The sequence below is a fragment of the Benincasa hispida genome, chromosome 9 (genome assembly GCF_009727055.1).
Source record: "Benincasa hispida cultivar B227 chromosome 9, ASM972705v1, whole genome shotgun sequence".
Lineage (NCBI taxonomy): Eukaryota > Viridiplantae > Streptophyta > Magnoliopsida > Cucurbitales > Cucurbitaceae > Benincasa > Benincasa hispida.
Window position 1 is genome coordinate 80,880,154 of NC_052357.1, and position 15,140 is coordinate 80,895,293.

General features: G+C 34.0%; 1 protein-coding gene and 1 long non-coding RNA gene across 7 annotated transcripts; one reads left to right on the forward strand and one right to left on the reverse strand.

Annotated features, from left to right (window-relative positions):
• The first annotated feature begins 880 nt into the window (after nucleotides 1-880).
• Nucleotides 881-2,491, forward strand: LOC120086148 (uncharacterized protein ycf36). 4 transcript variants are annotated; one of them, XM_039042621.1, is made up of 4 exons: nucleotides 881-1,583; nucleotides 1,710-1,753; nucleotides 1,830-1,901; nucleotides 1,989-2,491. In XM_039042621.1, exons 1-4 carry the CDS (start codon nucleotides 1,088-1,090, stop codon nucleotides 2,229-2,231), a joined length of 855 nt encoding a protein of 284 aa, XP_038898549.1. In that variant the 5' UTR covers nucleotides 881-1,087; the 3' UTR covers nucleotides 2,232-2,491. The 4 variants fall into 4 exon arrangements, with proteins under 4 accessions (XP_038898549.1, XP_038898551.1, XP_038898550.1 ...); XM_039042623.1 differs by having other exon boundaries at nucleotides 882-1,583; nucleotides 1,725-1,753; XM_039042622.1 differs by having other exon boundaries at nucleotides 883-1,583; nucleotides 1,845-1,901.
• Nucleotides 2,492-3,397: 906 nt separating this feature from the next.
• LOC120087147 lies at nucleotides 3,398-7,250 on the reverse strand. 3 transcript variants are annotated; one of them, XR_005484446.1, is made up of 5 exons: nucleotides 6,928-7,250; nucleotides 6,765-6,832; nucleotides 6,580-6,666; nucleotides 6,466-6,491; nucleotides 3,398-3,621 (listed from the first exon to the last, which is right to left on the reverse strand). It is a non-coding gene; the product is annotated as an uncharacterized LOC120087147 (long non-coding RNA). The 3 variants fall into 3 exon arrangements; XR_005484447.1 differs by lacking the exon at nucleotides 6,466-6,491; XR_005484445.1 differs by lacking the exon at nucleotides 3,398-3,621 and having other exon boundaries at nucleotides 6,366-6,666.
• Between the last annotated feature and the right edge of the window lie 7,890 nt (nucleotides 7,251-15,140).

The window sequence follows — 15,140 nt, forward strand, 5'->3', positions numbered from 1 at the left end:
ACTAACATAATGGCTCTTTAGGTTGCTGTTTGTACAATAATATATGTTGTTTCTGTACTTTCTGTATAAAAATAATTAGATGTATCATTAAATTATGATTGTTATGTGAACAAATTTAGGAATTTAGATTAGATATGCCATTCAAACACGAAATCCAATTGGCAGGTTCATAACATATGAATCTCTCATTTTCATGTTATTTCAATAAATGTGGGGCAATCTTTAACCCAGAGGTAACATATGTTTGGTTTAACATATTTAATCATGTTAATTACATTATAATTTAATGTTACATAATTATTATTATTTTTTTTTGGTTAGAACTTCACTAACTCATGAAGGTGAAGAGTTGTGTTTTATCGGGGAGAATTTGTAATCTTCCCATTTGACTGGTAATAGCATTTTTTACGACTTGAAGAGATGTCCATTTAATCCATTGAGTCGAGGCTCGAGAACACAATACACGCATGCATTATTTTTATATATAATTAATTATTTAATATATATATATATATATAAAATTGAGATTAGGATATGATGTAATATTTAAATTATTAAAAATTATGAAAATTAAACATTTTATTCATATAGACACATGAGTGAATGAGGGAGATATTTAACTATTTAAGTAAAATGTTTTTATTTATAGTAATCTAATTTAATTAATTTAAAAAAAATCCAAACTAAGAGTGGGAATGGGATTGGAAAGCGAGGACATCTCTAGATTAGACTATCCCATCCTTAAATTAGAATTTTTAATGTTACGCATATAATTATTTTAGTCGATTCTTAAAATAAAAAAAAATAAAAACTTAAATAAAATAAAAATATCTTAACTAGTTGAGCAATCATCGTCCAATCTTAAAAGGGATGTATTGATTGGGAAATATTTAGGCTAGAAAAATTTCAGTCTGAAAGAGGAACTAAAAAGAATGGAAGGAAGAAACAAAACAAATGGCGTTCAATCCGTAAAATGGAAATAATCTTTTTTGTTTTTTTGAGACGAACCCGAATTAAAATCTAATTCGGATAGGGAATAATTGGGCAACCAGAAACAGAGGAAAAACCGTTCGCCGGTCGAACAACTATGACCGGAGTCCTGTACATACTCCCGGGAAAAGCACCACCGCGGACTTTCCTTCCGTCGGGGCCGAACTCCAGGCCATCAATTTCACCGTTCAAAAACCCTGGACCTCTCCACCTCCGAAATTCCGTTTCTAGAATATCCCTCTCCTTCTCTTTCCGAAAAGGAAGCAACATGCCACCGGAAACAGGCTGCCCCGTTCCGCCGGAACAGCTGCCGATTAACGAATATCAGACTCTCTCCACCTCTTTCCCCTTCTCCTGGGCCGCTGGAGACATCGTTGAGTACTGTTCTCGATTGGTTGCCACCGGCGCTTCCTTTGCGCTCTTCATCGGACTTCCGGTTGCTTGGTTCGGCACCGTGGGAGTCGAATCGGATCCGTTGAAACGATTTCTTTGCGCTGTTTCGAGTGGGATTTTGTTCGTCACGATTGCGGTTGTTAGGATGTATCTCGGTTGGGCTTACGTCGGTAACCGTCTCCTCAGTGCGACTGTCGAATGTAAACCCTCATTTCTTTGTTCTTACTATGAACCCTAAAAATCGTAGTTCTTCGTTTAAATATAGTACTGAGTTCTTACTCTTCATATCTATTGAAAACAAAAATAAATTAATCATGGTTCTGAAGATTTCCTTTATACAGACGAAGAGACCGGATGGTACGACGGGCAGGTACACTCAGAAAGTTCTTCTTCTTCTTCTTCTTCTTCTCTTAGGATCAAGGTTCCATTTCATCCCTGAAATCAAGAGCTTATGTCTGCAGATTTGGGTAAAAACCGCCCAAGTTTTAGCGCGCGATCGCCTCCTCGGTTCCTACACTGTAAGTAACCGATCTCGATTTCGATTTCGGCTCCATAAAATCAAAAGTTTCAGTTGCGATTGAGAAATATTATGGCGTATGAAACAGGTGAAGCCGGTGCTCAGTAGGCTAAAGTACACTCTCGTTAGCCTTGCGGCGTCTCTGTTTGTGTCCATTGTCGTGCTCGTCAACATAGATGGAGGCCAATTGCTAGGGCCTTTCTTCACCGGAAAATATGCAGCGGATGACGGCAGTGGCAGAGTAATTCCCGGTGTTTATAGCGACGAATCCGCCAGATCTTTCGAGCCCGATGCGTTCTGTGGAGCTGGGGAAGCTGATCTTGTTCAATGATATTCATTCTGCCGGTAATTGTTTGATTAATGGTTTTCTTTGTGAATGTTTATATATATATACTTAAGACAATAAAACGGGGGAATGATACTTCTAGTTTGGAGGCAGTTAGCTTTTCTCTCTTTTAAGGAAGTTTTATAAGCAATTATGCATAGGTCTAATGCATTGTAAATTTAACTCGAGATTTGATGTGTCATTAAATGTGATGTTAGGAAACATTACATTTTTATAAAAATACAAATTCTTGTCCATGGTTAAAATTTTGTGGTCAAACTTTTTCCAAACCTAAACTCGTGTTAGGAGTCTAATTAATTCGCAACAGATGAGGTTTGTGATCGCCAAATGGACAATTTAATGTTGATCGGTGCTTTGTGACATAAGCAAAATATTAGTTTTCATTGTTTTTATATTTAAATTACCAATCAAAATTTCTTCGTTCAAATCTCAATATTCACATGTTAACTCAAATGCATATATTATGTCAGCTTTATTTATGGGATGATTGCACAATTAGCAAAATAACTTTTCAAATCAAGTCCGTGTCTTCACTTTTTCTGTTCTGCAAAAATGGCGAGAAAGGTCCAACCACCCCAATAAAAAGGGGAAATGTAAAAAATGTCCTCCAATATTGTAAACATGCGGACGTACAACAAAAAGAGAAATACATATGCATGTTTTTTTCTGGTGAATTATTAATATACTTCATTAACAAATTTGATATATCTTAACCGATATACCTAAAATGTTGCCTATGAATAATGATATCTTCATTTTGGGTATATTAGTTGGTGAAGATTAGATATACTATTGATACACTCATGTCTTAATTATTTCAAGTATTTACTGATTGATATTTGATGCACAATCAAGTCTTATATTTAATACAATATTGATGCATTTGGAATACGATACTTATAAAATGAAGTACAAATATTTTACTTCAAAATAAGTCATTGATTGAATGTGGTGATTGATATTATACATATTATTGATACACTTGGATGTTGATTGATGTTAGATACACTCATGGTAATGACCTGACTTTCTAAAATACCTGATAGGGTCGTTACTTCATGCATGCATAAACTTGAACATATACATTTACTTTTAAAAAAAATGAGAATTAGACTATTTTATCAAACAAAGAGTTCAACCAAAGTTCCAGCTCAAAATTTATAACATTTTGATTCAAGATACCCCTAAAACATAGATTTTAAAATAAGGGAAACCAACCGAAAAAAATCCCAAACACCCTAGTTCTGTAAAAAACTAAAGTACGTACAGAAAACATGAAAACGACTCAAGAACTCGTATGCGGAAGCATTTGTCTGGTCCCATGGGCACTATCACGAATTCCTCTTGTCAGTCGCTCGTGTATCCTTGCTCTTACCTGAAAACATGTAAACATAAAGAATGAGTATAAAATACTTAATAAGTGACCCCATTATCGAGACCATGCTAAGCAATCACTTGCAGTGAATACTTGGGGCTAGTGGGACATGCATACTGTAACTATTCCTGGATGACTATCTAAGAGGGTAACCTATCTCGCCCTAACTCGCATGTCTAGTGGCTTGATGGCACACTGTAAAAAAAAAAATGAAAGTGAACCTGTCGATTCATGAAAATGTAACATGCAAATGAACTCATCAGTTCATACATGTCTAGTGGTCTGATAGTGCACCGTCAAAACATGGAACTGGACCCATTGGTCCACTGTATCAAAACATGCATCTAGGCGAGACAGTAGTGTTGGGTTTTGTTGAAATTCCTTGAATCTGTTTGCTGGCGCTTCGAACAACATATTTATTTATTTGCAATTATTTACGATTTTCACCCTAGGGTTTAGAGTAGTTCGCTATATAAACTCTCTAACCCTAAAGGTGCCGTTTTGATGTAATTCTGAAAACATTCTCTCAAATAATATTGTTCTCCCTCTGCCCGTAGACGTAGCTAACCGTAGCTAACACACAGTTAGTGAACCACGTATATCTGTGTGTCGATCTTCCCTATCTCTACGTTCCTTTTGTGTTCTTTAATTGTTGATTTCGCAACAGGTTTTATGCCCTAAAACTCATAGATAGTAAATGTAACATTTGATCGATCATTAATAAAATGTTATTAATGTTTATTGTAATAAATAGTTATTGTTTATCTTGTACTTATCTTACCTAAATAACCATAATCAAATAAACTAACATCTTAAACTATTGTATGAGTCATGAAATGTATGTGGAGACATACAAGGATCAATATTCAAGATACGATATAAAGGGCCTATAGTATGTAGATAAGGCCAGGTACCTTACCCTTGTGACACTATGGATACGACTCACTTTGTATTTTATACAATGATCCAACACGTTCGTGTAGGGGACATATAAGTGGAGGTATCCTATGCAATGAGTTTGCATAAGACTAGACCATGAAATAGTAACCACTAGATGTAATTCCATTGATTAGTAAGGTTTCTATTTCACTAGGATGACTTAGGCAACTTAGTCTTATTCCTGAGTGAGTTATGGACTTCTGTTCATGAGGGATTGTCCTTTGCTTTGTATGGGTGATAGTGGCCAGTTCGTTGACTCAATAAGCATGGGGACAAAACCAAACATAATTTTACGCGATGGAATTCACCCCTTTATGAAGGACTAACTTGCTGTCACTGGTCTATATCTGTGGACACAAAAATATATCTGCAATGAGAAGAGTGCAACTATGGGTCTTTAGTGGAGTGTACCCATAGTTAACGAATAATATTATTTAATTGGTTAATGAGTAGAGTGCAACTACGAGTCTTTAGTGAAGTGTACCCACAGTTAACGAATATTATTTAATTGGTTAATGAGTTTAGTCAATTAATCTCATATCGTTGCAGCTTCTGATCTATAGATCAATGAATTCCTCTTCCTAGCTCGTAAAGGGAATTGAGGTAACTATCCTTTGAATAGAGTTTGAAATGTTCAAATTCACTTAGGGAAATAATATAATGTATAATGATACATTATAATATAAAGTTTATATTTGGATATGATTCAAAATTAATTTATGGGAGAATTAAATATTTGAAGGAGTTCAAATATTAATGACTTGGATTCATATTAAAACTATAGGATAAAATTAATATATATTTGATGCACGTTAAAACTACAGATTATGAGAGAAATATAATTGAATATGATTCAAATGTAAGCCAAATTAAATATCAGAGATAATTTAATTGGAGAAGTAAATAATTATTTAATTTAATTTAATTTAATTAAATTAGATTTAATTAAATTAATTGAATTAAAACTAGGAAAATTCTTATAAACAAAAAAATACAAAAAAATATTTACACTTTATAGCAAAAAGTTTCAAAAGTGNAATTAAAATTATAGATTATGTAAGAGATGTTTCATTTAATATGATTTAAATAGATTTAATTAATGATTAATTTAATTAATTAATTAGATAACTCCCATGTAGGGGAGTTATCTAAAAATGTGGATGATCTCACGTTTCAAGAGATTCTCTATCTTGGTTGATAAAAAAAGTGGTTTGATCATAGAGGAGAAAAAGAATTTTTTACACAGAACAATTATCTATTTTTTTGACTTCTCTCAAAGAAAAATTCCTCCTCTTTCCTTTTTCCCAATTGAATTGATTCTCACAAACCAAAAAAATTACCAAAGGTTTCTTAGAGGATAGGAAGGTTGCTCTCTTGGTGGTGTTCTCAAATCCTAATTGTAGAATTGGATTATCACTTAATCTATGAAAGTAAAGGTTTCCTATCCCTTTTTTGTGTATTTATTTTTTTTAGCATGCTTAACCTAGGTTCTAATTTTATGATAAGCTAAATTTTGTTTTTTTAGGTCTCTGTATCATTTTTGAATTGACCAATATATGGGTATTTTAGAAATTCCAAATTAATAATGAGTTTTAGTTCTGTGATTTCCGCTGTGTTAAAGACTTTCATCCCTATAGGTAGATCGCCCCTACTGGTCTAACATGCATCACATACATAAATCTTATTAGTGGTTCCACAACACAACTCATATCATAACATATAGACTCAACATGCTCATAATCCTAACAACTTTCATGCATAAAAAAAGAGTAAATATTCCAAATCATGCTACTAAAATCCATTAAATAACTTGATAATTCTAAACTAGAGCGTCTGACATGAAGGCACCGGTAAGTATCACTTACTTCGACAATAAGCAAAAATAATTAAACCAAGCAAACCAACCTCTTAACAAATTCTTGAATTGGAACCTACAACATAATCCAAATTTTGAACTCAAGTCTTTAAGTCGAATCTCAAACACCAATTAACCAAGTAGCTCCAACTTGAAATACTTACAAATAGTCTTTGTTGAACCCGCCTAAAATCGATCTCAAAACTCCGGACAACATGTTTTCGACCTTAAAATTTCTTCAAAGCTTGAATCTAAGGTCAAACACATTAGGTAAAAAAAAGTTTAGTCCATAAACTTAATTGGTAATCAACCACAACCCAAAAACTTCATAGAAAACCCAGAAACTCACCAATCCTTTGCCAAACAAAACGTAATTCTGCTGGACAGCACTTTTGCCACAAAAAACTCCAAATCACCCTTCAAATGCCATGAGAACAATGAAATTAGACTAAATCACATAATGGTTATTCAAGAACCAATCAAAAACATACCCAAACATACCCAAAACTTACCTAAACTTCAAGATTCCAACGAGCGACGGTGACACAGTGGATTGGGCAGGGAGGCCCGGCTGACTGGCAGTGTGCGACAGACTGGCAACACGAACAACACGAGCCCAAACGGTGACTGGACACGAGTGCGTGTCTGCTGACGTCTGTGACTAGTGTAGGCGAATGACGCACGACTCGACGACAGTGATCGCTGGCGAAGACCATGGCAACGCGTCGGCTAGGTTGAGCGACAGACAACGATCTGAGCAAAACACCGGCGTGAGGGCTGAGGTGCTGGTGCTTCACGAAGGAGAAGATGAAACTCCCTTCTTTTTCCTTTTTTACTTTTCATGCTAACCGAGACACCAATATATAATAAATATTTTAAATCAAAACCCTAATCACTTTTATCAATCTATCTATCTCTCTATCTACCTATATATATATATATATATATGTATATATATATTCACATTTCATTTTCTTTTTCCCTCTCCAAAACAATTCCTCAAATTTCAAATTAACTCAGTTTCTTCTTCCAAACCTTAATTAATTCCTTCCAAAATTTCAAAAAATCAAAATTTTAACCTCAAAACTAAGAAACAACATCCAAATAATTTAAGATAATTAAATTAAAAATTTCCTCAAAATTTGGGTTGTCACGTTCTTCCTTCCTTAAGAAATTTTTGTCCTTGAAAGTTTTAATCATGAAAAAGCTCTAGGTACTGAGTCCTCATCTCATCCTCTCGTTCCCATGTTGTTTCCTCAAACTGATGATTCTGTCATAAAACTTTCACTAATGCTATCTCCTTGTTGCACAAAGTCTTCACCTCCCTTGTAAGAATTTGAGTAGGTTTCTCCTCATAATTCAAGTTCTCATTCAACTGTAATGGCTCGTAATCCACCATATGAGACGGATCTGTCACATACTTCCTCAACATGGAGATATGGAAAACATTAAGAATTGCAGAGAGAGACGGTGGCAATGTTAACTGATATGCCACAGAACCAATTTGCTCCAAAACCTCGAAAGGCCCAATGAAACGAAGACTTTACTTCCCTTTTCAAACCTCAGACAGCTTTCATAGATGCCACATTTAGGAACACTTTATCACCCACCTCAAATTCAAGGTCCTAATGATTAACATTGATGTAACTCTTCTATCTACTTTGGGATGTTTGCATCCTCGGTCTCTAACAATTTCCATTCACCAACCCCATCCCAACAAATAGGGGATTTGCAACCCTTCCCATATAGGGCCTCAAATGACAACATGCCAACAGTAGCTTAATAACTATTGTTATAAGTAAACTCTATAAGATGCAAGTGAGAGTCCAAACTCCCTGAAAACTCCAACGCACAAGCGTGTAACATATCCTTCGGTGTTTGGTTCAAGCGCTCCATTTTCCCATCTATCTGTGAGTGAAAAGCTGTGCTGAAATCCAACCTAGTACCCAACGCCATCTAGAGACTCTTGCAAAAACTAGATGTGAAACGAGGATCTCTGTCAGACATGATAGATACCGACACTCTATGTGATCTCACCACCTCTTTCATGTATATCTGAGCTCACTTGTTCATTGAATATGTAGACTTCCACGAAATGAAATGCGCCAACGAGTCTGTCCACTATATCCCATATCACACTATATCCTCTTGTTGTCCTTGGCAAACCCATAATAAGTCTATAGACACATTCTCCTACTTTCATTTTGGTACGTTTAGAGGCTGCAACAAGCTTGTTGGCTTCTCTTTTGGGATTTTCACCTACACCAAACACTTACTAATAAAGGGAATTAATTGTATGACATGCAATTAATATAATGTATATGGTACATTATGATATAAATTTTAATGAGGAAAATAAATATTTAAATATGATTCAAATATTAATTATATGAATGTGATTCATATAAAAACTATAGGTTAAAATTAATATGAATATTGATTCATATTAATACTATAAGTTATATGAGAGAATTATAAACTATAAGTTATATTATATGTGATATAATATAAACTATAGGCTATATGGTATATGTGATATAACATATAGTTTAATTAACTATATTAAGTTAGTTTATTTATATATATATATATATATATATATATATATATATATATATATATATATATATATATAAAATTAAAATTAAAATTCTAATTCTTCATTTTTTGAATTTTAGAAAATTAAAATGGGGAGGGAATTGTTTTTTATAACTCCCTTTTTCTCCCTTCTACGTGCAACATAAAAAAGGGAAGTTGGGGTTTTTAATCTTCATCTTATTCTTACCATTCTAGTGCTCTCTTTATGAAGGAGAAATCTCTTAGCAAAAACTCTCTTCTTCCCTTTCACAAAATTAAAATCGCAAGCTCATATAACACTGCGTGATTCTCACCTTGAGAATAATGAGGAAGAATTTTTTGTGGTGTTCGTTCTGGGTTACTGTTGTGCTGTGAAATTTTGTTCAAGTTTTGGAGAGGAAGTTCCATACATGACACTTGGCTGTGGAGAGGAAATATGAAGAGTTAAGTCTTCAAGGGTGAGTTTCCCTTTCTTCTCTGTAGAATTTTCAGTACAAGAAGCATGCTTAGTTATTTTATGTTTATCATTATTTTCGTCACTCTACATTTATTGTTTTGTACAAAAAAATTAGAGACACATGCATTCAATTACTTCCACTTCAGGGTATTCCAAATCCTTCAATTATTATTAGAGCCATTTTGTGTCTCAGTTTCTCATTTTCTAACATCAATTTAGATTGTTGGTGGGATTTTCGGCACTACATTATCAATGTTTGGTGGTTTGCTCTTTGGATGTTTTCAAAAATTGGCTTAGTAATTTCTGCTTTAATTCAATCCATTTGTAAGGGCTTAATGTATTTTTTTTGGCATTTTAATTCTTGTAATCGAGTCTATAATTATTCATGTTGCTTGTGATGTGTGTCTAACTTCAATTTGGAGGCTTTTGCGCAAGAACGGAGCAATTCGGATGAAGGATTGAAGCAGAGAAAGCATTATGCCTTCGAGCGTAACGTACAACGTAATTACGTTGTGCATTACACTGTAAGGAAAAATGTGTACGTAATGACGTTGTTCAGTGTAGCACTACGCTTTGGCAACTCAAAAGCCAGTGTAGCTTCGCTGTACGCTATGACAAACGAAAAGCTAGGATAACCACGCTGGCCTAGAGCATCGTTACACTTCGGATGTGACGTGTGCGCGTCAAGCAACCTCCAAATCATGGATTCGAGCGTGGATTAAAGCAGTTTTGGTAGGTTTTTTGTTGTTTCATTAATTATTAATTTGTAATAATTAATTTTATTTGTATTCTAATTAATAAATTAATATAAGGGTTATATTGATTTAATTAATATTTAGGAAGTCAATTTTCGGTCCAATGTTGCTTTTATTATTTTGTGCATGTGATGTATGATTTAATTTGTTATATTGCATAGTGTGTGCCATATATTATAAAATCTCACCATAGGATAAACATTATTTCATGCATCATTTTAATATAAATATTATATTATATAGTTGTATGATATAATTAAGTATGCCCATGCATCATATTTAATATAATTGTTATATTATATGATTGCATGCATTTATAACATGTCTATGCATCATTTTATATTATAACTATTATAATATATAGTATGGATGATGGATGTATGTTATGTATATTTTCATTACTTTATTGTATAAATGTTATGTGTAATGTAATGAAAATGGAGATGTATGAAGTATGACACCACTTTAGAAAAATATAATTGTTATATCTTTTAAAGTATGCCATTAGATGCATGTATAGATTTTAATTATTTCATTAAACTGAAGGAATCGAATTCCGAGCGGAAGTATGTGAACACCTTGCATCCCAAAAACTAATTTTTGAATAAACAAAAACATTGTTCTAAAACAGAACTCATGAAGGATAAACATGTTAAAAGCATGCTTTAATGAAGGGAAACTAAGAAGAAGAACTATTTCTTACCTTTGAAGATTTCCAAGCTTCTAGAAAGATCCTCTTGGTTTTCCGATGAACCTCTCCTCAATCGGTCTTAAACACGAATGTCTCCTTAATCGATCTTGAACACTACTACAAGAATAAACTTGTTATTCTCTAGGATTCCAATAGAAGGATAGGTAGTATCCAACTATTAAAAGAGGAAGAGTTAGAAAGATTTCTTTGGAAAGAGTAGAGATGATTTTCTTTTGGTGGCTAGGTTAAAATTCACCAAATGAATTCATACCCTAAAAGGGTCATAAGGAATAATGTATATGGAGAAGGGCTAACCTCTTATCCAAGTCTTTCCCAATTTACCCTTATGCTCAATTAATCAAATAACGTTTATTTAATTAATTAACACATTCATTGAATAACCAACTATACATTAAATACAATTTAACGTATATATTTAACATCGTATGTTTATGTGTACCACCTCTTTATTAATTTAATTGATAAATTCTTTATGAATCTAATTTGCTTGAATTAAATATTTGAATCTTATTCAAATATTTCTCTCCAACTTAATTTAAATTATAGATCATAATCCAAAATCAATTATATATTAATCACATTAGCATATAATTTCCTCAATTTGATTTGAACAATTCAAATAATTTCTCTTTAATATCGTTTAGTGAGCTAACAAGGGGACCTGGTGGACTTGCAGATCAAAAGCTCCAACAATATGAGATTAATTGGCTAAACTCATAAACCAAATTAATCAATATTTGTTAACAATGGGTACACTCCACTAAAGACCCATAGCTGCACTATTCTCACTACAGATATATTTCTGTGTCCACAGTATAGTCAATAATAGCAAGTTAGTCCTTCATGAGTGTTCGTAATGCCAATTAGGTCAAATTACCATTTTACCCTTGGGTTACCTCTGACTCCTTAAGTACTAGTGCTACTCTAATGAAAATCCTGTTTATGGTCCAACCAATAAACAGAAACCCTTTCAGGCCAATGAGAGGGTAGGACTCTTTGTTCAAGTCCCTGAGACACCACTTAAGGGAACTATCATTTACTTAGCCTGAAGTCAAGAAGGAGTGAATTCCTTCTTGTATTATTATGTTCCCAGCTCCTCACTCGGTCTTGTACCCGAAACGGAAGACTTATTGAGTCCGTAAACTGACCACTCTCATCTATAAAAATCAAAGAACATTCCCTCATGAATAGGAGTTCATAATACACTCAGGATTAAGACTAAGTTGCCTAGGTCATCCAATTGAAATAGGAACCTAACTAGTTAACAACGTTACATCTAGTGGTTACTATTTTGCGGTTCGATCTTATGCAAACTCATTAAATAGGATACCCCCACTCGCGTGTCACCTACACGAATACGTTGGGTCATTGTGTGTGTATCAAATACAAAGTGGTTTGTATCCATAGTGTCATCATGATAAGGTACCCAGTCTTATCTCTATACTATAGACTCTTTAGGCTGTATCTTGAACATTGATCCCTATATGTCTCCATATACAGTTCAAGACTCATAAGGCAACCTTGGATGTTAGTTTATTGGATTTAGGGTTATTAAGAAAAAATAAAATACAATACAATCAATAACATTTATTGAATTAACACTGACAACTACTTTATAATGTTGTTTACTGATTGACTTTTTCAAAGTGATGACCTAGGTAACTTGATCTTAATCTTAAGCTAACTATGAACTCATGTTTATTTGGGATTATCCTTAAATTTGCATAGTTGAGGGTTGACTCATCTGAAGGAACTCTTATCAAAGAGTACCTCTTAGTGGAAGCAAGATCGTTCTAAACTCATTGTGACATAATTGCAGCATTCACAATCAAACAGACTAGTTATGTAATAACAACAAATTACAGGCATGCTTTAAACTTTAATAACAACAAAAAAATAAGAAACATACCAGTTGAAGAACCCTTATTCGCCTCAAAACTCGTTCTCGCCAAAAGACCGCTCCTCTCGCTCTCGCTGAGAACATCCAAATAATCGTCCACCTAATCGTCTACCCACGAACGGCCTCCTCACAAACTCGGCCGCAAGGAAGACATCACCACTTGGAACCCTTGGTATTCTTGATGTGAGAATCCAGGAGGTGTGAGCTCTGTTGGATTTGATAGAGGGAAGGAGGAAGAGAACAATCGTATACCACGACCAAGAAAGTGGAAGAAGGCAGGTGTCTGCGTATAGACGATGCTTGATCGTTTAGGTAGAGGTACATAATCGTTTAGTAAAAGGGCGGTGATCATATAGACGATCGTTTAGTAAGACGTTCGAACGTGCAATCGTTTAGAAAGAACTAGACGACCGTTTAGCAAATCCTATATGATCGTTTAGTAAACCGCGTGCGTGTATACAATCGTTTAGAAACTTTGAGCTATCGTGTAGGCTCTCGGTTTGCTATGTGATAGGCAGTATACACCATCTGGTGAGCGAATGTTTGATCCTCTTGCAAAATGAAAAAAAAATTCATTTTATCCTTCAGTTACGAAAACTGAATGTAACCTCCCACTATCATTCAGTTTTTAAACATTTTATTCCGTTATTAACCAATCTCTCAATCCTGTTGAGATTTATGTGACCCAGTATCAAGTGCCAAAGATAAGCATTTGGAGAAATCTTCCTCTTCTTATAAGTCCTAGCAGTTTTAAACATTTCTATGTTCAAAACAGCTTTGACCTCAGCTGGTTTTAACATGTATAAGATATTTTCCTAATTTTACAGAGAAAATCTGTTTATTTCCCATATTGATGAATACTTCACTATTTTCGAAATAAACTTTATAATTTTGTTTTAGCAAACAGGAGACAGATATTAGATTCCTTTTCATAGAAGGAATATAATATACATTTTTCAAATAAATGTATTTATCTCCTATAAATAACTTCATATCTCCCACTGCTTTGGCTGAAATCTCCTAGGTCCCTACCTTAAAATTTGTTTCACCTTCTGTTAACTGTCTCCAGGAACTTGTTTCCTGTGAGATAGTACATACATGATTAGCGGTTATCTAGATTTTATCGTTTTCCACTAAACATGCTTTGATAACAAGTAAATCATATTTATCTTGTTGTTCGAATTCAACATTCTCATTTACATAATTCATAATTTCAGATGAGTTGGAAGATAGAGGACAATCCTCTGTTAAAACTATCTTGGTTTAATCAACCGCTAGTAATTTATTTGTTGATTTGATTTTACTGTTATGTAAGTCGGAAGTGAGTATTCTAGAATTCGATATGCTGATAAAATTCAAACAAATTCTAATTAGCAAATTGTAACAAATCCAAAGTCAAATTTTAGCAAAAAGTAATAATGTACCCATAACCATTATTTATTTGCAACGATATTTTAATGTGTCCGAAGTATGTGCTACCGTGGGGCAGCCAGATATTCCTTCACTAAAACAAACAATTTTGACCAAACACTATCCCCGGAATAACTCTTATTTCTATAGTCGTTTAGTTATCGTTTTCGGTCAAGATCCTTACTAACAACTTAGTAATTCTTATAAGTGTGACCCGCCATTTTCAGATCCTATAGGACGGTATGAATTTGCCTCCGAAATAGAAGACAACATCTAAGACGAAACTATAAGACCCTATTCATTTTACTGAAGCCTGGGTTGTTCCGAATCCTATGTTACAACCTTTCGTAGGGATTGCCGCGGTCAACGACTAGTTAGTGCTGCATAGAAACATTAGCATGCACAACATAGGAATCTTACAATTCAAACTAATGGAGGAGACCGTAGGACAATGTTGACACGTTTTCTTCACCCACTTACTATGAACCACTTTCCTCATTCATCTTGTTATTGACCCATGCAAACACTTTCTGTATGGAGCAGTCGAGGTAAAATCGACAAGAAGCCAAGCATAGATCTCACGGTGTGAACTTTTGAGGACGTGAGAGCTAATAACTATATATCAAATATATTGTTAATCTCCCACTGAAGTGTTCTATTTTTTGGGTAGATTTATACTTAGGTTCTTTTCGGATAATAAAACAACCCTAAGTCTATTTAGTTTATCCAAGTATAACTCTTATAATTGGATTTTAACCTATGATGTCTAGGTGATAAACCATTTTATTACCTCACATCACTCATGTATGCTCATAAAACTGGTTACTAATGCTCAATAATTTGGCCATAATCCCCAGGTAGGAGGTGTTCTGTAAACCGTCAACTTAAGTACCCCTAGCCTTAGATAGGATTAT